We start from the raw sequence: 26886 nt of genomic DNA, 5'->3' as shown, positions 1-26886 counted from the left end.
TATAATACCAAATAAAGACTAGAATACATAGTTGAAGTCTGTACTGGGTAAATTAATAATCTCTAGAGATTCCTAACCCATTCCTCTTTAACTTCGATTTGGTTTGGGAGATCAGTATGGTGTTTCCAGAGGTATAATAAATTATCGATTTTTGCAGGTATTGTGGGCCTTTTCGCTCACAATTTTTTGGTGTTGTACAGTAGTTTAATTTCTGTGCTCCACTAGTAGCTAGAATAGGTTTTTGAAGATTGGGGTGATGCAGTCTTTTGGTGTTCAAGCAAATCCACACTCGTAACCTCTTAAGCTTCTGAATTTAGTTTTTGGGTGCACCAGCTAGGATTAAGTTGCAGTAAGCTAGATGAGGCATCGCCATTACCATTTTTAATGCAGGTGCTCATCTGGGGGAACAGATGTACCCTTTCAACATCATGAGTCGATAATTGATATTTCTTGTGAAAACTGTGATTTAATGACTGAAAGATAGCTTTTCCCAATCCATACCAAGCAAGGTTTTAGCTTTCTTTTATTTGTTAGAGATAGGGTCATCGCCAGCTGCTGAAGCCAGGGCAAAGGAATTGAATGTAAGGTCAGCTCGGCAACTACCAGAACCTAATTTGTGCCATTCAGGCACAAGTGGGTCTCCTCTATCCAACGGTAAGTACGCATTAAGGTCTTGGTAGCCTTGTTTCGTGTAAGCAGCCTATCAAGCAGCTACACGTTTAGCTGGTTCTCGTGAGCGATCAGTGGATATTGTATATGCCATTAAGTAATAGACTTTGCCAGTGGTCGCATGCAGGTGTTTAAAAACTACAGTGAGGAGCATTTCAGTATGATGCTGAATGGATACGTTATTGATAAAAAGAAATGTCACTTTGACCATCTACCTTCAGTCTGAAATGAGTAATCTGTTTAATTACAGGGTTGTTTCTGTAATCCATACCCATAATTCCAAGAATTTTAGCAGGATTTTGTGATCAACCATAACTTAAGCCACAGAAAGATTTGCAGGAAACAAGATTTCATTTTGTAAGCATCTAGCTAGTGTCATGAGTGGGTTATCCCTAATCTCAGCCATAATGTATTCTGTACCTGTGAGCAGTGGAAGCCGGATTGACAGTCATATAATATGCTACATTCCGTCACGTCATTATTGGATGATCAGCTTTGTGTACGCAGGTATTGGACTCTATGGACGTATCCTGTATTGGACTAGCCATAAGTGTTTATTTTGCTTGATTCTGAATTATTCACTAATTGAAGAATAAAAACACTGTAGACAACATTGGAGCATGGTGGAGGTTTTGAAAATAGTAATTATAGTGTATGTTGGCTCCATTAACATAATAAAACGAGCATTAGATAAGTGTACCTAAATACATGAATAATGTGCTTTGATTTAGAATAATCTCGCAGAGAAAATTACTTAGCTTTGCTTTTAGTATTCTTGATACAAGGTGACCTAGTTTAGCTTCTTTTTCACAGAGAAATTCACATGTTTCATACCTTTTTCTAATTTCTTAATTTCTGTGGCATGGATTTTAAATAGGTAATCTGTGAGCACATGCAGTGCGTCTGTGTTTGCTCGGCAATTTCAACACAACTTTACAAAATTCACAAATGTAAATGCTGGTCAACACCGTAAACTGTACTGCTTGTCATTAGTGAAAGTGTCCACTCACACTGTGGACACATGGCCCCTCCCCCCCTCTGTTTCATAGTAGAAGTTCAGGATCAATGTCCGATTGATAACAATTTAGGGTTTCATTTGGACAGGTAGTATTCTTGTCCAGTAGGCCTGATGATCCCAGTTCCTGGTGTTGAGAAAATTTGCCAGATTTACAGTACCAGCAGCTGAAACAATCGAGTGTATCTAGAATGCTTTTTGACTTGCTTTGTGCTGGTATTTAAGTTACAACAGTTTCACCGTTTTTTATACAAAAATGTATTTCTAAATTGTTAAAAGATCAATTTGTTTGGGTCAAAGGTATAATATATTCATACATTTGTCCCCGATCAGTGCTAGCCCATGGCGATTGTTCAAAATCAGTGGCATTTATTTTATGGTCGATATCCAAGTACTGAGGTTCTTTTTTAAATGCACGAGGGGCATTTACCTCATTGGCTGAGAGGATTACTTAGAGGTAGTAAAAAATATCCATTACTGTCTTAAATTGAGCCTCATTTACTTTGGTGCTTTTATCTATTGGCACAAGCCAGATAAATATTTGTATGAGGCTATCTTCTGATCAAGGAAAGGTGAAGTATTTTGGTGTGTTCAGTTTGGTGCGGTGTGAAATGGTACAGCACGAAATAAATATTGAGTAGCCTCTTTATACTGTGTCTGTAGATTTCTTTTTTTTTGTACATATGGATGACATAAGTCACGATGGCCCTTATACAACGTAGACCGCCAAAGTCCTGCCAGCCACAAGACCGCCAGTGATGGCGGTCATCAGATCACCATATTATGACTGCTGGCAGCTCTCCACCATAAATTGGGCGGAGAGCCGCCAGCACCCATACTAGCGGTTGGCGGTGCAGTGGAGGTTGCTCCGCTGGCACCGCCAAGTCAACACAGCACCGCCACGCCTATTCCGACTTTGTAATAGGCGTGGCAGTGTTGTCTTGGCGGGGCGCTGGCAGCGAAGCAAGCGCCATTGCCCCCGTTCCCTCCCAGATGTCCACCGCGACCACAATATAAGGTGTTCGACCAACGGAGGAGGGTGTTGAGTGTTGTGTGCATGAATAGGGGGTGTGTGTTTTTGTGAATGGAGGGGGGTGGGGGGATGTCATGTGTGTTTGTGTGCGTGTGTATGCCAGTGTATGTGTGTCGTGTGCGAATGCGTGTATGCAGGGGGTGTTGTGGCCATGTGTGCGTGAATGAGTGTGCATGCATGTATGTATGTATGTGTGATGTGTGCCGCCGTGGATTATAGGGGGTGGGGGGTTCGGAATGGGGTTCGGGGGAGGGAGTTCGGAATGGGGATCGTGGGTGTCACTGCTTGGGGGCTGGGGGCTTCTGATGGGGTTGTGGGGTGGGGGTAGGGTTCTAAAAGTAGTGGAGGGGTTGGGGGAGTCCTGCAGTGGCGACAGGAATGAGCATTCCTGTCGCCAGTATCGTTACTGCCAGACATTCTGTGGCGGGGCTGCTGCCGTGGAATCCTTGGCAGTAAGGATGCTCAAAATACCTTGGGCAGTGTTAGGTGGACCGCCGGGACAAAGGTGGACAACCTTCGGCCAGGCGGTCCTACCCCCCGGCGGTACAGGTGGTGAACTGGCTGCAATACAGCCAGTTCACTTCCATTTTAAGAATTTGGTGGTCCTGCACCGCCATACTATTGGGGGGTCTGGCTGCCACCTCCAGCGTGGCAGTGCAGGACCGCCAAGGTCATAATGACCCCCTATATCTTTTGCTGTGCTTCCCCTGCTCTTCATCCGAATCACATGCCACTCTTCTTATGACCTGTGCTTATGTAGTTCTGGGGCCTGGCTAACATACATTTATTTGCTTCTCACACTTGCCACATAAACCAGCACTAGCCGTATAATTTGATGATGTTTATCATTATTTTCAATCCCAAATAAATTAACATTTACAAATAGCCCTGCATAGGAAATGTAATGCTGTCCATTGCATTGAATGGTTAAATACCACTTACCTGCCAAATTCCTTTTGATGAAATGGTCTTCGTTCTAGGATTTCGATGCTGGCCTGTAACAAAAGACAGAAATAATATGTTAAATGTAGAAATCCGTTCACATGTGAATATTCAGAAAATGTGCAGTCTTCTCACAGAATTCTGCTTTTTGAGAATCCATAAAATTTTGTTTCCGAAGTGAAGCTAATTCAGATTTGCTCAGCTGTCCTCACAACCTTCGTTGTCTTTGAGTAGATGGGTGTAGGTAACTCTCACATAGTTTATATATAGCTTTGTTGTCTTCTCACAGTGCTCAATGTGTATTTGACTGGCATGGTATTGTTGGGTTCCTTCAGAGTGAGAAAGCAGCCCACAGCCTCAGCATAGAGCAAATCACACACTGATGTCAGTGGGTAGGCTACAAGACATCACTGGCACAGGCAGAATAAATAACAGATATCCAATTTTTCCCTCCACGTCGTACATGGACAAGTAGGAGAATCTGTGATGAGCTCAGCATAATCCAAGCTTTACTCAAACTATTTCGCTCTGGAAGGCATAGAGGGCTTGCTGGGGACATTAATATAAACAAATTGCTAGTTGCAGACATGTTGTAATCCTCTATTAGCCAAACCATCCAAATCTATTTTATACTAATATTTACGCTTTTAAAATGGAAATCTGGTTTCATAATGAATCCACACAAAATGCCATATAAATTGCATTGATTTGCATAATATTCTGTGTAGATGTCCTCCAGGCTTTATAACTCAGCCAACACTGTAGCATTTATGTATTTGTTTTTCCTGTGTGATTTTGCACAGCACAGATTAGACGCATGGGGTGGCCGAGTGTTTTACAGAGACACTATAACAGGGCCATTAGAGTGCTGGAAAGATGTGTTTCTACGAGTAGAGCATCCACGCGGAATGAGCCAAACAGGATTTGTTATTTGAGCAAATTCAAGGCACATCTAGGAGGGGACAAAGTGAAAGAAGGCAGAACATCAAGGATACTGAAATGGAAGTCACGAGAAGTCTTATAGCCGAGCTCAAAACTATAGCATCTAAACAGGAGTAGGCATTAGTTTCCAACTTTAATGTTGAAAAGGGTCAAAGCGGGGATAGGTGCTCCTTATCACTGACCCTTCTTTCTCATAATCCCGCAGGGCCTGGCTAGTACTTCTCAGGATTAGCAACGAGTTTTTGTCAAGTAAATTGTTTTTATGTGAAGTGGTTACCCATTCTTTGAAATTGGCATACTATACACTCTGCCCCACAGACTTCTATTGCAGTATCTTCTGTTACGTGTCAATTGTACATTGTGGTTTATTATCTGGGAGGAGAAAATGATTACTCTGCATACAGTTAAGTGTTTAGCATGTACAGGAAGCGTTTCATAAAGTGCTTATGTTGCTCTCCTTTTGCTAAAGATGCCAAAGAATATATTTGAGTATTTAACCTTCATCTTGTTATATTTCGTTTTTTGTTTTGTTTTTTAGGAAAGAAGGCTTGTCGAAATGTGGACGATGCAAACAGGCATTTTACTGCAACGTGGATTGTCAGGTATTGCCGATGTAAATCTTTCCCTTTTCTTGTAGCTGGTGAACACCAATGTTCTACACAGTCGCCTATGATTGTATTGAACAGTGAAACCCACTGCTTTATTACACATCTCGCCATAGACTACTGGAATGGTTCTCCTATAAGAATCTGACACGTTTGTGTTAGTAAACGTGGGCAATCCTAGAAGCCACTCATCAGATTGTCCCCACCAGAATTATCTTTGAAGAAGTCCCCAGTTTCTTTAAAAGTTTATCGTAACCAAAGCCCTTCCCCAGATGCTTGATCATGGCGTTCTACTCGATGTTTTGTACACTTGTTATGTATGTAAGGCGGGGCATAGCATTTTCTACTGGAGAAGCAATGCAGAGCTCTTTCTCCTTTTTATGTGTAGGTCTCTATCATATGCCATATCCTTTTTCCTATATAAAAAACCGATATAATTATCACATCAGCACAAGGATTGAAGAGTGAATAAAGGCAATAATCACACAATTTTTTTTTTATTAGCACTATAATATATTAATGAGCTCTGGCTGTTTTATAGACACTATGTTGCTATCACTGGAGAAAGATCTCTGAGCTAACACATGGGACACTTTGTTAGGAAATACATTATGGGATCCAGTAAGGTCCCTGCTGATATGTACTTTTAACTGCAGATTCCTCATCTTTTGAATTCCCCCATGCACCAGACTGTTTCCAAAAGCCTTTTAGCAATTGCTTACTCGTGGGATAGGAGGCGCCCTTGGATTCTGTTGAGGGCTCATCGTGCTTCCAGCAGTGATAACACAGATCCATATATATGTTTGGCTTTCATTGCGGATTTGGAGCTCTGCTACCAAACTTTGTTGGTTTTTACCGACTTCCAAACGTCTTTTTCATGACAGCTAGGCATATGTCTCCCCCAAAGACTACACGCTTTCGACTGTGCTGTACCAGCAGGAAGCAGTTGTCACCCATTTGCCTCTTGTTCCTCAGATCCAAGCATGATTCACAGTCATATAGCAAGTACTCGCAGATGGATCTGAAAGGCCATCAGGGAGCAGGAGATGAGTTTGGATGTGACCGATCACAGGAAACGTGGCTAGTTGCGGCCAAAGTCTAGAGTCTGCTTCAGTTCCAAATGCCAGTTCTGATCGAAATTGCCATCTTTAGGTAAATCCAAAGGAAACCTGAAAGACAAGTCTTAGCTCAGGCTCAAGAAATTCAGGTGAGAGTCCTTCCCCCATTGTTTCTTCTCTAGGGAGACATTATGCAGCTGGCACTCAAAGGGCCCAACTTTGCACAAGTTGTCTGACTCCAACTCTGCCTGGCAGCTGGAGCCAATGTGCCCGGAATTCCCCAAGCCATCATCAAGTTTGCAGGAGGTAAATGCGTTAAAGAAGGCAGCTTTTTAGATAAATCTTCGGTACTCCGGGAGTGCCATCAGGCCCTATAAATATGCTGGGGCCATCAGTCAGGCTTCCCTGCCATTCCCCTCCACATGTTGACCTTGTTACGCCTCCACCGGGCCCCCTGCTGGCTCCAGACTGTGTCTGCAATCCTTTGCTGAAGACCACACCGATTAGGGCTAGTTTGGTGTCGGCTCCGGTTCCCCAGGTGCTGGTTCTGGATCTGACTCTGATCCTAAATTTGGAGATGTGTTTGGCTAGCTTTCTGCCTTTGTTTCATTATGGTATATGTATGGCACAGCCCATGGTGTAGGAGGATTCACTGACAGTGCTTTTGCCTCAGCACCAGTATTTTTTGCGCTTTGAGGCCATGCTTTTTTCAGATTCAGGAGTGATACAAGGTCTTCAGAATGTTTTGAATGACAAGGATTATCAGGGGGAGACTGGCAATTTGTTACACCATCTCTATACTGATGCTACATCTGCATTTAGACCTTCAGAATATTAGTAGCCTTGATACCTCTACAGATGGAACTGGATTCCCAGTTGGGGCACCCCACTAAGAAAAGAGGCGCCTTTGCAGAGGTGATTCTTAGAACCTAATTGTGGAACCCAAAACAAATCTGCTTACATGAATCTTGCAGCCTGGTCCTTCAGCTTATCAATAAAGCCCTGACTGAACCCTTGACAGTGTGGTTGAATCCATGTTCAGCGACACTGGTAAGTAGCCTTGTTGCTATGCCCCATAGAGCTGCAAGGTAAACCGAAATACCTTCCAAGCTTCTCTGCTTGACAGAGAATCAAATCATAATGGTGCAATTGGCAGCAGGTTAGTCTCTTCTGCCAGTTTGGCTTTGCAGTCTCTTAAGGCTTGTTGTTTGTTGGGGAGAGCCTCTCAAGGCTTCTGGGATATGGCAAGTGAGCTCTTGCCTATCCTCTATGAGAAGTTTCAAAATACATTTGCCCAGATGGTCGACAACTTACAGGACACAGTCAAGTATTTGTAGAGGGCCGGCGTGGACACCACAGACTGTGTGAGCTGTGATATGGGCACTATTGTAGGGATTCACTGTCAAGCCTGGATGCGTGCCACAGATTGTTTTGGCGACTTGTAGGCATCCCTCCTGGATATGCCCTTTGATAGCTCCAAGGTGTTTTGAGACAAAGCCGATATGCCCTTACAATGGTTCAAACATAGCCATACCACAGCCCAATCCTTGGGCTTATATCCCAGCCTGCCATTTCCACAAACAATACAGGAAGTTCAGAATCTGTTGTTGTTTGTGGAAGGGCTTTTGTGTGATCATAAACAAGCAAGACAGGCCTCATTGCATAGAAACATGATTGCATATAATATTAGCAAAGACATGTGACAGGCTAATAGTTTGAAAGGTAATATGAATAAGGTTTTCAGGTTAGAAACTCCTTGTTTTCCAATACTGTTCAGGCTATCAAGACCGAGATGGCAATTTTTCCACGTCTCTGGTGCACACATTGTGTCTGATAGAGGCTTCTATCCACAGATTCCGTAATTTTTTTGTGAGCTGTACCCCTGTGCTTAGTAGGTGGCATTGATCAGCTCTGCATGGTCTCGTCAGCGATGTCTGCGTCAGAAGTCATGTGCACATAGGGGCCACCCCAGTACATTGACATCTGTTCTTTTCTTTTCACGACAGTCGGTACAGATCTGGAGAGAGCTACCCCGTAGTCACTTTTTGACTAACCTTTTTTTCTACTTTTGTTGAAGTCTTTTTGAGAGAATCTTCTCCTGGTGTGGTAAGAATGTCAATTCGGAAGGCCGGCTTCAAGACTTGCATTGCCTGTCACCACTTGATGTCTGTGACAGACCAGCACCTTATTTGCTTCTGGTGCCTTGAGCGCAACAGAGACATGAAGACCTGTGTCTACTGTCACACGTTGACTCAGACGGTCTTGAGGGAGTGGTGCCTCAAGCTCCTGGTAGCTCGATGTGTGCTGCCGCATCTGTCTTGATCCCAATGAAGAGGAGGGTCCTGGGATCAGTTGCGGAGCCCAGGATCTTCATCGCACTTGAAGTCTGGTCACTTGGGTAAATCCCACCCTAAAAAGAAGAACAAGAACCTAGACTTCACTTCGGCCAATGAGATGAGGAGCGTCGACATTCAAGGCCTGGCTCCATGGTTGAGCCAGCTCCTTGCCCGTCTCTCTGCACCTCCCCAGTTTCTGGGAGCCACAGCGATCCCCACTGAACTTCAAGAGTTTTATGCAGCCATGTGCCTTGGAGTGGCCTACTCCTGCCAGTGTGCTTTCGGGCCCTGCAGGTTCAGGCGGAGTCACTACTGGATCCATGCTGGTGGCTCTGGTCTCGGCGCCAGTCCGGTCTCTTGGATCCATGGATGGAACTGGACCGATGCCGGTCATACCACCTTCAACCTTCCCCGGTGCTGTTCCCGCTGCCTATGCTCCCGGCACCCACTGGTGGCGCCATCCTGATTATGATCCTTGACTCTGATGCAGACAGAGGGACGTCACCCAACACTGACTTCAATGCTGACTGGAGCCATGCCTTCCAGGCTGGATCCTGACCCCTATTTTTATGGGCTAGGACTCTGGGAGGATTGGGAGGGGTCATTGTACCCTGAAGAAAACAAGCCTTTTGACCCAAACATGGACTGGTGCGAAGATTTTGCAGAAGCCAGCGGACTGGACTCCTCTCCAGATACTGCCATGCTTTCTTCCCCTACCGTGGCTACAGAGGAGGGAGTGTCATTTACAATGATGGTGAGAAGGGCGCCCGAGGTCTTGGACCTTAGCCTGCCCTCTGTGGCAGTCGGGATGATCGTCTTGACAGAGGTGCTTCAGCGGGGAGTGACCCCATCAGAACCGCTGCTCCCATTTAATGAAGCCCTTACAGAAGTCATGCGTGGGACCTGGTCCAAGCCCTGCACACGGTCTCCTGTGAATAGGACGATTGCCTGCTGCCACCGTCCCACTCCAAGGGACCCTAGCTTTTTCACACAACACCCTATCCCTGAGAGCTTAAGGGTTCAAGCCTCCACCTCCCAGGTAAATCCTGGTGCATTGCCCACCACACCACCGGATAGGGAATCCAAGAAGGTGGACAAATTAGGGAAGAAGAGGTTTTCTTCCAGCAGCCTGCCACTGAGATCAGTGAACACTGCATGCCTTTTGGATTGTTACTTCTGTGCTCTATGGGATTTGGTTGGGCAGGTGCTGCCCATGGTACCAGAGAAGGCCCGGGCTATACTCTCTGTGGCTGTTGCTGACAGGAGATGCACATCTAAGTTCATGATCAGCTGTGGAGCACTTTCATCAATGGTGGCCTTATAGCACCACTCTTGACTGAGGACAACTGGCTTTTTTTTGGGATATTCAAGCATCGCTTATGGACATGCCCTTTGTTGGCTCCCGTCCCTTTGGAGAAAAGGTAGATTCAGCACTGGAGCACTTTAAGGACAGCAGGGCTACAGCCAGGTCCTTGGGCCTTTCTATGGCCATTTGCCCCCTACCCTCCTTAATCCGCTTTTTTCTCCTTATGTGGCCCTGGAAGGGGTTTACAGCCGTGTCTATACTCTTGAAGCTACAGCGGTGCAAAGGTTTCCCAGCCTCTGCATGGCCGAGGATGCAGTATCCACAGACCTTGTGACTCAGGCAGGCAAAGGTTGGGCCAGTCCATCACCCGCTCCAGCAGCCGCAGCCTCCACACACTTATAGTCTGCCCTCTTTCAATCATGGGCACCCAGTTGGAGACACCATCACCTGCCCCACTGGAGGTCTATCGCATAATACCTATGGGTTCTCCGACTTGTCTGGAGAGGGATGCCTTCTTCCCTTCATGTCTACCCCTCCACCCTTGCCACCTGCTTGTGACAGGCTGATGGAGGTCCATCTCTCCTTGTTCTGACAGGAAGTGATGAGTTTCTTAACCAAGGGAGCCATCGAGATGGTGCCAACACCAGAAGTAGGTCATGGTGCTATTCCCACTACTTTTTGGTGCCCAAGAACGATTGAAGCCTTTGTCCTATCCTAGATCTGCCCCCTCTCAATTTCTTCCTCAAGAAGCAGAAGTTCAGAATGCTCACGCTCGCTCATGTCCTGGGTACCATGAACCAGGCAGGCTGGATGGTAGTGTTGGTCTTGCTGGATGCATAATTCCACATTCCTGCCCTCCCTTCCCACAGGCATTACCTGCAGTTCACCATGAGCACTTTCATTTGGATGTAGTCCCTTCTGGTCTTACCAGTGCCCTCCGGTGTTTACCAAGGTGATGGCAGCAATTGTATCTCATCTGCAGAGATCAGGGGTGCCAGGCTTCCCCTATCTTGATGACGGGCTGCTGCAGACGGGCTCGCCCCAGGCTATCGTCTCCCACCTCCAGACTACAGCCGACCGACCTCCTTTCGGATGCTCCCTTTCATCAGAGTTGTTCTGGTCAATGTGCTGTTTCGGGCCTATCCTCCCAAGCGGGAGTTCAGGATGTCCAGGCTATAATACTGATGTTTCAGCCCCTATCTTGGATTTCGGTGAGACTGACTCTGAGGCTGCTGGGCCTCGTGGCCTCCTGCTTCCTGCTTGTGACATATGCCTATTAGCATATATGGGCTCTGCAGTGGGACCTGAAGTTCCAGTGGGCGCAGCATCAGGGAAATCTCTTTGACATGGTGCAGATCTCAGAGAGAACTGCAAGGGACCTGCAGTTGTGGCTAATAAACTGTGAATGGATCAGCAGCAGACCTCTCTCCCTTTGCCAGCCAGACCTGACAGTAGTGACAGATGTGTAACTCTTGAGCTGGGGCAGCCATTTGGAAGAGGTGGAGATCCGAGGCCCCTGGTCTCCGGCAGAATCCAGACACAACCTTTTGGAGCCTTTCTACCCTTCATCCCACATTCAAGGGAAAGCTAGTGCAGGTGTTCATGGACAACACGACTGCCATGTGGTACTGCAACAAACAGGGCGAGGTGTGGTTTTAGACCCTTTATTGAGAGGTTCTGCATCTCTGGACATGGTTGGAACACTAGGGCATGTCCCTGGTGGTTAAACACCTGGTGGTCTCACTGAAAGCCAGGGCAGCCCAACGCAGCCGAGAATACCTAGCGATTCACGAATGGCGGCTCCATCCGGAGGTGGTACAAGATCTCGTTCAGCTGCGGGGAGAGCCATGGTTAGATCTGTTCACCACTGCCGACAGCACGAAATGTCAACAGTTCTGCGATCTGGAGTTTGTGGCTCCAGACTGAGCTCGGAGAGTTTGGTATTCCGAGCTATTGAGCATGGCCACAGGTCCTCTGATCACGTCACCCCTTCGGATGGATCTTCTGTTGCAGCAGCAAGGGAGGGTTCTCACCCCGAGCCTGTCAATGCTCTGCCTTCTTGTGTGGAGATTGCGCAGTGACAGTTGACAGCTTTCAACCTTCTGCCAGAAGTCTGTGATGTTATTCTGTCCGTCGGGTTTCCTCCACCAAAACGGTATATGCCTGCCATTGGGCCAAGATTGTGGCATGGTGTGCAGACAAGTTGACCCCGTTTCTGCTCCCCTTTCTCAGTTCTTTTATTTGTTCTTTCCCCTGCCGAGCAGGGCTCTGCACTGGACACCTTAAAGGGCTACCTTTCTGCTATATCTGCTTTTATTTGGATGCCTGACCATCCAGCCCTTTTCAAATCCCCTATTGTACATAGGTTTCTGCAAGGTTTTTAACATGTTTCCTTCTTCTCCCTTTGTCATGTCTCAGTGGGACCTTAATCTAGTCCTGATATTACTAATATATGCTCCCTTTGAACCCTTGCACAACTGTCCTCTCAGGCTTCTTACCATCAAGACTGCCTTCCTGTTGGCAATAGCTTCTGCCTGGAGGGTCAGTGAGCTGCAGGCTTTTTTATCCAAGCCTCCATACCTGAACTTTTACCCAGACAAGCTGGTTCTGGGAACTAGAGCTTCCTTTCTACCAAAAGTCGTCACTACCTTTCATGTAACCCAGTCTATCACCCTGCCTACTGTTTTTTTTTTTTTACTCCACCACATCCCATTAAATAAGAGGAGTGACTCCATTGTCTGGATTCAGAAAGAGCGTTGTTGTTATACTTTGCACAAAGAGTTCCGGGTGGATAACCAGCTCTTTGTGGGGTATGTTGGGACAAGGAAGAGAAGGGTTGTGGAGAAGCAGACCATCTCTGCATCAAAATCTGGCAAGAAGCAGCCCCCAGAGGGCTTGCTCCACAAGAAAGCCCAAAACCACTGCTTTAGCACTCAGAGTTCTAGTCCTGGACATCTGCGAGGCAGCAACGTGGGCATCCCTGTATACATATACCAAGCACTGCTGCCTGGACAGTCAGGTCCGTTCAGTCCCACAGGACTTTATAGTATGAAATAGTTTTGCAGAGCCAACTCTTGGGAGGTATTGCTTGGGTATCTATTCTAAGGTAAGGAATCTGCAGCTAGAAGTCTCTATTAGGTAAAAAAGTTACTTACCTTTGGTAACTCCTTATCTGGTAGAGACTATATCTACCCACAGGGTCTTTACCGACTCACCCATCCTCCCCAATCTGCAAACTGATTTTTAGGAACCAGGCTTTCCTCTTTCAGAGCCCTAGTTTTCCACACAAGTAGTCCGTGTTCTTCGTGGCTCCATGCTTCTTGTGTGAAAAATTGTGAGAACTAAAGGACATCAGCATCTTTGGATGGCATCTATATTGACACTGTGCACGTCACTTCCGGTGCAGCCGACGACACCAAGAGGAACCGATTGATGGCACCTACTAGCGAGCAGCGGTACTGCTAATGAAAAAATTCCGGATCCAGTCTGATGCCTCGGGATAATTCTAAGGTAAGGAATCTGCAGCTAGGTATAGTCTCTACCAGACAAAGCATTACCAAAGGTAAGTAACTTGTTCAACTGTGGCTGCAAAGGGAGATGACCCTGCAGAGAACTGTCTTAGAAGGAAGAAAGTAAAAGTAACCTTAGCCTCTGTAGCGTCTTGAAAAGGGCATTATTAGCACATTTTTTGTAGAATTATTGGTGAGAAAGGTACATAACAAACCAGTGGAGGGGCAGAGTTAGACACATGGACCAGTTGCTGAGGGAAATGCTAATGGGCTGAATTCCCAACTCTGATCCAATGGCAGCATAAAATATACAGGGAAACTATGCAGAGCGTGGCACCTTTTCTGCTTAATAGGTCAATATAGTCACATACGTTAGCTGACAACTTTTAAACACTTTGGGTATGGTGTGGATGTGTGTTGAAATATGATTGGGGTTCATCTATTTTCTCCCTTGATATGCATACCATGTTGCTTATAATAATATTGATTATTCCGATACATATGATTAGTAGACAAACAGTGTAAAATCAATATGTATATGGTAATAGATTTCCAACCCTTCCATGTGCATACTGGTTTGAGGAGCAAGAGTCGGGCTCCATTATCTACACCTATTCTCTGATAGGTTTTTCTCACTCCTAAAACTCTCCATAACTCAATAGGCACCTGCCAGTCCTCCTTTTCTCAAAGAAGTTTACATTGTTTGCTCTTTATGGCTCCATGGGCCCTATGATGGCAGAGGACGGGCCACAAGCAACGTCAGCCTCTCTTTAAGTCATTCGTTGTGATGAGAAGGAATTTACATCTGTGTTTCCTCCTATACATTTTATTATGCTACATTGAAATCTTAACATGGTCCTTACATTCTGTAATTTTGAGGAGCCTACGAAGGATGCAAGTGTTGAGTAGGTGCCATATGCATCGATATAGGCAAGTCATCCTTTTTGTCCTGACCACTCCTGTTTTTTGGTTGATGCTGGTGGTTACTGACTTGGAAAGTGCCCTGTGCTCTGCTTACCAGTCCCAAGACCAGTGCTCTGTCCTCTAAATGTATATGGTAATTGGTATTATTCTAATTGGCCATGACAACCTACCTGTTTGTCCCTAGTATATGGTAGGGCATGTACGTTTAGAGACTCCAGTGGACTGAATGCACTTACGAGTGCACCTCAGTGCTCTGTGATGGCTGGTGTTATTTTAAAGCCAGCCCTGCCAGGCTAGTTTTAAAATAAAACTGTGTCCAAATTCAACTTTTGAATTTAAAGTACTTCCAAAGCCCTAAACTACCATTTATAACTTGTGACACCCCTAAGGTCTGCACCAGGTGCCCCAAGGGAAGGGTGCCTTGCTATAAAAAGCAGGGACAGTATATAATATGTTTTATTTGCCCTGGAAGGGGAAAAACAGCCAAAGTCGTTTTTCCCTATGGTAGTGCTGCTAGCCTCTTTAGGCTAACATGATTAAGCTTTATTAAACTTTAATAAAGTCTAACTTTTGATTAGAACTAGCCAGCAATTTCATTCAAAGCATCACAATAATAGTTGCTATAAATCCAACAACTTGCCAAGTTCGGATTTATTATAACAGTTGCAGGAAAGTAGTTTTAGAACTTACTATCCTGAAGTTACCTACAGCAGCCCTGTTGCAGCCTCTTCTGATTGGTCAGCTTGAGCCACTCTCCTCCCTTAGTAGATGTGAAGAGGACTGGGGCTGAAACAATACAGCCATTTTTTGTGAGGAGATCTGTTTCCTGGGGACGCCAGGAGAGGAAGGGGTCTGGAGAGATTAGCTGGACTTCAAAGGCAGAAGAACAGAAGTCACAGGACCCAGGCCAGGCCCGGCTTCCTTTATCCCCAGCCAGATGGGACCCCCCCCTAATTAGACAAGGAGAGGGGCTGGAGGGGGGGTTACAGTCAGATGTTAGCCACACCTCTAAGTTGAGTTACACAGACACACACTCTCTGGAGAGAATTTCTCCTTTTTGCTTTTTGTGAGAACAGTGCATTCTGGGTTAAAACATGCCACACTTCACAGGAATTGATCCTAGCAGAGGTAGGTGACTTTTCCCCTATTGATCGGAATGAATGCTGTATATGACAGAGATGCAGGTGCTCCTCAGATTACTGCCTGGAACACCAGAAGAAGAAGGACTGCCCTGCTGGACTCTTGGACTGCACCACAGAAAGCTTATGTGCAAAAGGACTGCACCTGCGGCACTCTCAAGGCTGCAAGAAGAAAGGGCTGTGCCTGCTTCAAAAGGAAAAGGAGTGGATTCCTTGAGCTGCAAGAGATAGAAAAATGCTGGAAGGGCTCACCTACAAGCCCAAAGAGGATCATTCTAGTTGATCAATAGTAACTGGATTTTGCCTGGACTGTGCTGGTGCATTGAGGGAGATTGTGCTCCAGACTCCAAGAGGCAAACCAGAGCTTCTGAACCTCTGGCTGGTGCTGCTGTACACTTTTCAACACTAAGAAAACTACTTGGAAGAAGTTATGAAAGTTTGGGAACGTTTTGCAAAGTTTTGGTAAAAAACTCCAGAAGAAGACCCGCTCAATGCAGAGTCAAGCTGCCAGTGTTGAAGCGCAAACCAGCCTGACCATGCTGGTTTGTCCCGCTGAAAGCACCTTGCTGTCATCATGTAGAACAAAGGCTTTAAGGGGCACCATGGGAAACTGCACTGTAGCAGTCCACCATCATCGAAGCCAACTCTGTATCCGAGGAACCCGGGAGCTCATCGTCGAGAGAAAAGCTCCAAAAAAGTGACTAGGTGTGTAAGTAAAATCTTGACCGGGACCTAGCGCTCGCCATATCTGACCTATAGCTTAAAACTTGTCCTGCACGACTGGATCTGTGCGAGTGGCTCTTTATAATTTTTGGCTCTTGAATGTACACTTTTTGTATTTAATCATTGAAAATTCATATCTTCGGTTCCCTACATTGGAGTTTGTCATTTTAGTGTCATTTTAAAGATAAAAATATCCTCTCTTTTTTTATTAATTGGTGTTAAATTGTTATTGTGCTGTCTTTTTCGTATTTACTGTTTTAGTGATAGCAAATGCTTTACACTTGCCTATCTCCTAAGTTAAGCCTGACTGCTCTTTTCCAAGTTACCCAGGGTTGAGCAAGGATTCATTTATTGAGACTTGACTGGAACTTATTAGTGATTGTGGTATTATTACAAGCTGAAGGTGCATACCTCCATCTACTGACAATCCACTTTCCTGCAATTGAGGTTATGCCGATTTGTTTTTTTTAAAGTCCTTATCACCTCCATTACTGTACACAGATGGGATTGGCGGATACTGAGCTTCTGCTACAACGAATGGAAACAGACTAAAGCAAGACGTGTTGCATTGCTGTGTGTGATTGGTCATTATGTGTATTGATGAGGGTTCTAAATAAAAAATACTTTCATTATATATATATATATATATATATATATATATATATATATATATATATATATATATACATACATATACACACACACACACTGTTCAAAGCTAGGCAAAGATGCTAGAGTAGTATTCTTGTGATATGCCATTTTGAACTGTGACAAGCTACACTTAGATTACTTCTAACACTTGTGCTGCAGAGAAAACAGGAAACAACTATTGGATTGTGCCAAGTACATCAAGTGAATAAAGATGAGTGGCATCCCACTTCCAAATAGGAATTCACTCCCTTTCACTAGAACATGCTCCGTTTCTCAATAAACCTTTCCCTCGCCAATTTTACCTTTAATTCTGAATGAGCCAGAGTTATTTCATATAGCCTTAGAACCCACCGTAGCGGGTTCTACCGGTCATTAAAGGCCCGCTCCTGGCATTCGGCGAGGGCCTTTAACAAGGGAGAGGGTCTTTAACGCCAGATAGAGCCCGCTACGGCGGGTTCTAAGGCTATTAGAACATTCTGCCCATTAGATAAAACAAATTCCTCACGAAGCCCGAGGGGATTAAAATCCCCTCAGGCTCCGTGATGCTTTGTTCACAGCTGTTGCTGTGAACAAAGAGAACATTGGAATGCTGGCGCTCCGGGCTTTTACTGGCCAGTAAAAGCCCGGTGCACTCCATTGTTTTCAATGGAGCTGCCAACATTCCAGTGTTCTAATTTGACTTAAGCTCCCTACCTGCAAGTAAGTTGCACCTTCTTCCTTTACCAAACTCGGAGAAAAGCTTGGAACACCCCTACAGGACAACAAAGTCAGAGCATGGAAATCAGCTACTAGATTGGGTGCTCTTTCCAGGGTCCATCCACATACCGCTAGTTCCACCCTGTGAGACATTGGGTTGTTGTTTGACTGGAGTGTGAGCACTGGTTATGCAGCAGTCACAATCCCTTTGCAGGATGAATCACAAGAAGTCACTAAATAAACCTATACTTAACCCTGGGTGGTTTAGCATAAAAAGCAGTCAAGCTTAACTTGGAGGCAATGTGTAAAGTATTTATGCAGAACACAAACAGTATTACAAAGTAAAAACCCAACAAAAGAAAAAACTAGTTTAGAAAAATAGAGTAAATTCTAATAAATTATTTGACACCAAAATGACAAAAACCCCATCAGTAGAACTGGAGATATGAATGTTCAATGTTTTCAGTGAAATCTAGTGCCTAAAGGACAAAAGCGCCAACCACGGACATCTAGTTGCGCTAGGGTGGATCAAAGTCAAAAACTAATCCTTTTCTGTGGGAGCAGAGCACAAGCTATTCAGATGCAAGTGATGCTGTGCTCAGCTCAATTCCACTCCCCCCATTCATCCCCCCCCCATCCTACCAGCAGATGGCCGTTTGAGGCACACCTAATCCCTCTATTTTGTGACTGTCTGGGAGGACTTCACAAAGTCTGTCAGTTACTTTTTAAAAGTGCCATTTTCAAAACTGTAATGAAAATCCAACTTTACCTTTAAAGAGGATTTATCATTACAAATTCATAGCTACCAAACATAACATATCTGCCTGTCCCAATTAGGAACTACCGCTTATTAAATGTAATACGGAATCCTCAGTGTTATGCTATGAAAGGAGTAGGCCTCACAATTTTTCATAATCATGACATGTAAAACTTAAAAGTACAAGTCCAACCTTTTGATTACACTGCACCCTGCCCTATCGGCTACATAGGGCCTGCCTTAGGGGTGACCTATATATAATAAAGGGGGAGTTTAAGGCTGGGCAAGAGGGGTTAAATGCCAAGCCGACATGGCAGTTTAAAACTGCATTCAATAGCAGGCCTGGGACGTATTTGAAAGTACTACTTAGGTGGGTGGTATAATAAGTGCTGCAGGCCCACTGGTAGCATTTAATTTACAGGCCCTGAGCCCAGTGCTTAATTTGTAAATAAAGATCTGCGGGTGCTCAGAGTTCTCCTCAAAAATACGTGCCTGTGTGCCCCACCACCATCCCCCCTCCCTCCTACCACCACCACCGGAAAGTACCCGATCAAATTAAGCACTGCCTGGGTCTATGGTATACCACTGTACAAGGGGCTTATAAGTAAATTAAATATGCCAATCAGGTAAAAGCCAATCAAACCACGTTTAGGGGGGTAAGCACAGACACTTTATAACTAGTTAGCAGTGGTAAAGTACACGGAGTCCCAAGGCCAACAAAAGCAAATTTAGCAAAAAGTGGAGGGAAAAAGGAAAAAAGTTTGGGGGTGACCCTGCAGAGAGGGCCAGGTCCTACACACTCAGTTGTATATGCTGTTTACTTCATGCTGTGCGATCCCACCTGAATATTACGTTAGGGATATAAAGTACTAGGTTCTACACACAATCTTCTGGTCTTCATGCAAAGTTTGCATTTTTTTGGAGGCGGACCTCCTGGTTATTCCTCGAAGTTTACATAAATAGTTTGAGTCTGTGAAATGTGTTATCCTGTTATCTAAAAAAGAAAAAATACTTAACCTGACATGTACTGGAAATAGTACACAGTAATTCATCTATGTAATCACTTGCGCATTTATTGTAATCATTTTACTTTTTTATCTTTTAGAAATCTGACTGGCCAATGCACAAACTTGAATGTTCGGCTATGTGCGCTTTTGGACAAAACTGGAACCCATCCGAGACTGTAAGGTTAACTGCAAGAATTATAGCCAAACAGGTGAGCCAGTAAAACAGTTGCATAAAATGAGTAGTGAATGTTATTCACAGCAAAATGTAACCACATATAGATAATTTTCATCAGTTTGCTTCTTTAGTGCCCTGCCCAATAATAGTTGGTATCAACCCTCCATGTTCTAAGACGATTTCTTACAGTTGAGGCTTCTCTGATGCCAAAAGTACGATTGAGATAGTCTGGGTCAGTCAGAGCCTTGAGTTAAGATGTTTTCAAAGGAGGGGTGATAGCTTGGTCCTAGTATGCAAATGCCCTGTATCATCAGGGAATTTATAAATACCTGTAAATATTCTGGGTGACTGGCCAAACACACGGCCACCAGTTTGTAATTTAAGAGAGGCATCATTTTCTCATGAAAACTGGAAACAAAAAGTGATTATGTGCGGGAAAAAAAACAACTGCGCACGACCAAAAGTCATGCACAGCTGGAGTTGACCTGTGACGAGTTGGACCTAGGAGGGTCTAGTGTTTGCCAGGCCCAATGACCTACCCCCACTACACACTGCCAGTGGAAGTGCACCCCGAGGGTTGGCCACCCTCAGCAAACGGAAAGCTGAAAATGCCCCAAAATGTGCCAGTGAAGATCACAATATACACCATAACACGTGCAGCTTGCCACGCTCAAATACCACCCTGCCAGTGGAACAGAAAACATGTTTGACAATTTAAAGCAAAGCAAGGCAGTTACTGAGAGTTATAGTGTGCGTTGCATGTAACTGATACATTTCAGGCCTTTTTTTGGGTTGTGTTCACTGAACCATATAAACATACCTTTAACTGTGTTTTTTCATTGAATGTTTATGTAAATTTACATACCCATTACACATAGGTACGTTTATACAGCCTTAGTGTATTCTAAAGATTAATAAGTTATAACAAGGAGATAAAACACCCCTAAGGAGCGCTTCATATCCTGCAGTTACAGCTATTCTAGACTACAACTTCAAACGAGTTGGAAAACGAATGTGTTTTGGAAAACATTTGGCTGCTAATGTTGCCCCTGCCAGTTCTCTCTTCTTGTGTGTTGTGAACTCTCTCATCCTCTCTCTCAGATCTCGGCTTACAGTATTACCAGTGCTTAACACCAGCAGCTCGTACTTCATGTCGTGTTCTGCAAGTGAATTAAATAGATAGATGGTAATAACAGGATATACTGAAGTCCTCAGCCATTGCATTATCACTTAAACCTTCTGGCTGTCAACTGGGGCAATGACTAAACTATGTTGAACTGCAACTATTACCCTTTAGTGTTCCCTGTTTAAGGACCAGCACTTTTGCACGGGATGACATCACCATTGCTTTTCCCTGGTGTATCTTTCTATGGAATGAAACTTTGCATGCCGAATTACCTCTTGGCTATATTGTACAAATGCCAGAAGGATTCACAGGTTGCTGAGGCACTTTTTGGAGATGTATCATGAAAATATATTGCCTCAAATATAGCTTTGTGCAGTGTGAATTTAAAATTTGTTAAATCTTGTTTGCCTAGACTTGTTTTTATCTCGAATGTTCTCTTTTTTTTCTCCTCTCAGTATGAATGAAAAGGGGAACTGGTGGTAGTGTGATTGCGATCACGGCATGCCATACTCGCATGTTCTTCCTAATACTTCCCTTTGCCATTGTGTGGTATACTTTTGGCAAGTGCCATTTTGAGGATGACTGCAAGAAATGCCATAGACAAACCCACTGGGGAGCAAAGAGAGATACCCATCTCCTGCTTTATCCAAGAGTGGTCAATACTATGCTGATATTTGAACATAAAATGTGGTTGCTTTGGCTATATGGCACATCCTTCTGCATGAGACGCAATAACCTCATAATTTTGGAATGGCGTGTTGAACTTAGGAAAGAGCTGTTGTGGATGCTGTCTGGTTTTCCAGTGCAAATGAGACTCTCTGCCCTGTGGGACCTTTGAGTCACAAGATAAGTGCCTAGAGCCATTTACATCATATGATTGAGCTCCTACTACCGACTTCTGAAATTGATTTTACTTGCATTAACAGCTTTGGAGTGCTGGCCTTATATCTCCCACCCTAGTCCTATTGGGTATCTCCCGTCTTCCTAGAAGCCTTTTGACCCACACAGTCATCAGATGCAAGCTAATCTTCTGTAATGCATAGCATCTGGTGAAGGTACTGGTGCGAAGTGTCTCCTGTGGAACAGCCTCCTTTTAGGAGCATTGCTTTGGAAGGCAGGATGGACTACAGAGTACTACCTAGCAGCAAAGCCAAGATTGAGCTCTCTGAATTCGGTAATCCTAAACTGCCTCTCTATTTAGACCCACTGAAAGGATTGTTAAGAGGAAACTGCTAAATTGATAATTACTGACAAAGCTTTTATACCGCAAGTATCTCAATGTCTTTGAGGAACACCATCACTTGCCTTCATCTCTGATCAAATTGTGACCACAGCTTTGCCTCCAACTTTTTCGAGCGGTTCGTGGTGCCTCAGACCTTTTTGTTGAGAGCGAACAATCATTGCCGAAGATGTCTCTATGTATGATGTTGACTGGATTCGTTTGCCCACCAATTCTGCTAAAGGCGAGCTTAAAACAGATTAATAACCCAAAGAGACATTACATATCTGTAGTCAAAGCCATAGCACAAGGGTGGAAAAACTAGAGACGACTGATGGCGGAGGGCAGCCTCTGTTTCTTCTGTACCGTTTGCGAAATACCCCAAAACGTTACATCCAATGCCAAAAAGTTGTATTCCAGTGGCACTTCCCAGCTGAAATAATATAAATGGGGTATCAAGGTGACTACAATTAAATTTAGCAATTGTACTACCTATTTACAGAACCTATAAATGGCAGAAGTGAAGTATGGTGTAGCATGTAAGGAAACAAGCAATATATTATAATAAGGCAAGCCTAATGAGGGCTCACGCCATCCCGCTCAAATGCCAGATGCTTTACTGGGCAATTAACTTTGCCCACCTTTATTGGAAGATTATCCGTTTTTGTTTATTTTGGAGTGTGTGGAAATGGCTAAATATGTCATAGAGAGTTATATTGACCGCTTTAAGAGTGTGGAATCAGAGTAAGAATTAAGTTTAATTTTCAGATGTGCTCTGACCTCCAGATAGTGGTATCCATATCCTTTACATTCTGAATGTACAGATTTGTTATCAGTAATTTTCATTACGCCTATTCAAGGTCTTAAATTCACTGAAATTCTAATACTTAAAAATTAAAAAAAAAACAGGGAATAGTCCCTTCTCTGTTACTGCTATTTCTGAATACGCTCCACTTCACCCGTAAATCCCCTCAGCAACATCATCAAGCTTTATTTTTTTCTGTCTTGATCGATAACATGGTGCACAGCAGTTTTTATTTTTTCCTCTACTGGCACTGAGGAAGTTGGCTGGTTTGCTCCAAACACCCCTGCCCCCACTTGCCCCCCCCCAACAGTCCAGTTGTGGTTCCTGTAGGGTGGGCAGGATATTTTTGAGAGGAAATGGAGGCTATAGAAAGCCTGTGCAGAGCTGGTTCTCCAAGACCTCCGCTCCTTTATTTTGGCTGAGGCAGGCTTTAAGATGCCGCAGGTCCAGTGAGGCCTCCGAGCAGCACACATTACTTTTCAGGTCAGTGGTCTCGCAAGGGCAGGCCGTTGCCCAGAGTCGAGGATTAATTTAAATGCCTGTTATGTGCCGCAGTGGAGGGCCACAAGTGGGCAGGCAGATGGGGAAAAGTCAAATCTTCACCAGTAAACCCAAGAAACATCATTTAATAGTAGGGGCTATAACCAAGAAGAAGACCACAAACGTTTTATCAAAACGATTTTGCTGGTACACTTAATGGTGCTTAGAAACTTCACTAGGAATGTCCTTTTCACCTAGTAAATCTAATGTGCATCCAAAATCTGTAATTGTTTATCGTAATTATCTGGACCAATCGGACATGACGCTTTTTGCTCTGGTCATTTCTTACCTTTATGACCTTTTTCAAGACTTGTAAGAAGTATTCTGTTGATCATAAGGATGTAGGGTATTAAAAACAGTTAATATCAATGGACGCTGAGAAATTGTAATATTTTATTGAGTTGGTAAGGCTGTTTATTTGCTTGTTTCTCATTAGCTTGTAGTTAGCAAATCATTCAATAGCACACATTTGAATGTGTTTTCAAGAAGCTGTTGTTCAGGTTGCATTGAAAACTACTGACATTACCCGTTCATGTTCCTTTGGATGGTCAGAGGAGGCTTCTTTAAAAGGTTGAATGGAAGAGATGTATTTTGCAGATTTCTCAGTAATGGTTCTCCACTTCTCCATGATGTCAGAGAAGAAGCATCTGTAAGGTTGATACAGTTATGTTTCCTTTTCTAATTCTCTTTTTAACATGTGCCAATGGTTTGTTACTCTAATGTTATACATATCTGTGACTAACAGAAAATACACAATTTCAGCAAAAACATGTGCAGTTTATGGGTTATGCCCTTCATTTTGAGGTCTGAAACTCGGACTGATGTGGAAATAGCACACCTGGTAAATACCATACATGAGGAATCACTGTTTACCAATTGCCCAAGTACCCCCTGGATGAAGCAGTACTTGTAGGGACCAAAGACATTTGAGGGACAGGATACTTAATGCGATAGGCAATTCAGGGTCTTCTTGGCTTACCCTGGGGTTGTGGAGCTCTGGCTTCATATCACACTGGGCAGCACAAAGAAGACATAAAAAGCAGTCAGCGTGGCCGTCACTTCCCTGGCGTCACTCTTGAAAGATCGGAGCTCAAGAAATGGGATCTCAACATTATACACGTTTATTAAATAATTGTTCACTTAAATGCTTTTGACAGCACACCTCACTATTGCCCATTCATGGCAACCACCTTCTCTGCTCCCCTTTAACATTTTGTGGAGTGAAGTGTGTGTAATTTATGCGATTGGGGAAATGATAGCCATTAGAAAGGATAACATTAGCAAACTTGAAAAGAAATGGGTGTGTTGGCACTAATATTAAAGATAGCGGCCATAGATTGGGCCTTGTCACACAAGTTCCTCATCGGAATCTGATAGCTCAAATTAGGTTGCATATCAGTAGGCCCTCCAACCTTTTTTAAGACTACATGTCGAATTTGTATTGCCTTTTCAGGCGAAATCTCTTCTGTACAAACAATCTACTTAAATAAAATTAGAAACAAACACTGAGGTGACGTGCTGATAACACGGATGCTGCAAAAAGCGGCAAAGAAGGAAAATATCTAGAATTTTGATGAGTTACGTTCACTAACTCGCCTACCTCAATTTATATCCTGCCCAAGATCATTTTACATATCCATGTCATCTAGGAGATAATTCCACTGTGAAACGCTCTCAATCTTTTGAACCACAACCACTGTTGGAGCCTAGACGATGCGAACGTCAAAGAAATACACAAAAAACGGAGACAGGCATACATCAAACAATGCACAAGTTATGAAATATTTCATTAATTCACAACAAACAATACACATTTGAAATGTAAAGAGAAGGTTTGTGCGTTTTGTTTCATTTCTAAGAGATGAAGTGATTTGCTTGATTCTAGCTTATCACTCTTTTTTGCTCCTAATCCAACCTATATTTTTGTGGTGCTTCAAGTGAGGTCACCAATCGTTGATACTACTGTTAGCTGAACCTCCGCTAATTCCAAGAATCAAGCCTTAGTATACCAACTTAATTTTTAGCCTCCGATTTTGAACCCATCCCCATTTACAGCGTTTATTCAAGTTTTCAATTTTTCTTTATGTGTGTCTACATTATTAATCTACTAATATTAATATTAATTTTCTAAACAGTTGTGGACCTTTTGAGTAGGCCATGGGGGTCCACTGATTACAGTTTAAGAATCGCTGCTTACACTGTGCTAGCAAGAGGCTCTGCTAATTGTCTTTGATCACACCAGAGTTCATTCTAACTCTAAAACTGATATGCTTTGACTTGAACTTTGATGCAGGTAGTTTATAGTCTCTTTATGCCAAAGTCCTGCCCGGCCTCAATTTATAAGGGAGTGACAGAGATGGGACATCTGCTAGACCTTTAGCAAAATTCTCGGCAAGTGGCCCATCTGACTCCTACCCAGTCTTATTTGGATAGTAAACTTAACATTCATGGTCAATGTGTAGGTGTCACGGAAAGGTGGTGGTGGGTTTCACCAGCTTTGAGCTTGCAGTAATGCTTATGTAATGGATCCATGCCATACCTAGACCCTTGAGACTGATGCTGATCCCTTCACCCTGGCATCTTGTGGAGCATGGTCATCCCTAGAATTACTTTTCAGAAGGACACCAGTCAGCGCCTTACTAGGGCGTACTGTTCATGCATCCTTTATTGAACAAAGAACCCCTTAGGTGTCTGCACACACTAGAAACGGTAATACTGGGGTTTACCTAGCTCCCCTAGACTTGAGGAGTGGATTTCGACCTGCTTCCTTGCACAGCCACAGAGCTATCAGTCCTAAAAATACTCCAGGATCTGGGGGTGAGGAGAGAGTGATCATGCAGTTTCTCCAGACCTGTGTTGTTCTTTTTGGCCATTCTGTACCATAAGCAGGGTAGGGGTAGTAATGGAAATTCAACCTAGATATACACCATGACTCTTCAAGGTTTGAATGTTAATGTTTTTGTGGGCATATGTGGAACAAACATTGCTTCAAAGAGTATTATGCAATTTAGAGGGCATACAGAGCTGCGAGATAGGGCAGGCAAGGAGGATCATTTAGGAGGTTGGGCTACAATGGGAGTGGTAAAAAGAGCAAGTGGGGGTTGCATATTGAATGTCAGCATCGGTGAGCGGTTGGGATGACCACAACAGGTGTTTGGTATGGGTGTAGGTAGCAGCAGTAGGTAAAAGTGGGGGTCCACCATCCAATGTGACCTGAGAGTGGGAGGTTACACTTATAGGGTGATATTTCGAGAGTAAGAGTAATGGGTTGAGCTCTGTCCTGAAGTGAAGAGATGGTGCCTGGAAGATTTTGACTGTAATGCCGTTTCAAGCAGAGCAGGAGAAGTATCTGGCATCTACTTTTCCGTAATGTTTTTCCTGGATTCCAGTTTGGCGATGTTGCTGCTGCACATCTTTAAAAACCCTCCTCGTCCCTTTATCTTGGTCACCAGATGCAATGTGTACTGTTGTTGATTTAGGCCTTGAAGGGGACCCAGGTGGACTGAGGGAGCCAGTAGAATTTGTTGAGTGTAAGAGAAAGTATTCTTACCAATGAGGACGATGTTACAGGGTGACACACTAATATCACTACTTTCACTCAAATGAGTTAAGGCACTTTAAACAGGGTGGACGATCACTTTACAGTATGGCACATTACACATTGAGCAAGCAGGTACAGGTCATAGAACATGAAGTGAATTATTTAGGG

The 26886-nt window shown here is 44.0% G+C and overlaps 1 protein-coding gene across 1 annotated transcript in view; it reads left to right on the top strand.

Annotated features, from left to right (window-relative positions):
- SMYD2 (SET and MYND domain containing 2) overlaps positions 1-26886 on the top strand; it is a 203154-nt gene that overhangs the window by 69195 nt on the left and 107073 nt on the right. Inside the window, exons 2-3 of the mRNA XM_069233900.1 lie at positions 5140-5203; positions 19411-19521. Of these exons, the coding sequence (XP_069090001.1) occupies positions 5140-5203; positions 19411-19521 (175 nt within the window). The remainder of the gene's footprint in view (positions 1-5139; positions 5204-19410; positions 19522-26886) is intronic.

The sequence above is a fragment of the Pleurodeles waltl genome, chromosome 5 (assembly GCF_031143425.1).
Source record: "Pleurodeles waltl isolate 20211129_DDA chromosome 5, aPleWal1.hap1.20221129, whole genome shotgun sequence".
Classification (NCBI taxonomy): domain Eukaryota; kingdom Metazoa; phylum Chordata; class Amphibia; order Caudata; family Salamandridae; genus Pleurodeles; species Pleurodeles waltl.
The sequence above is the reverse complement of the archived record's forward strand: the minus strand, read 5'-3'. Positions and strand labels throughout refer to the sequence as shown.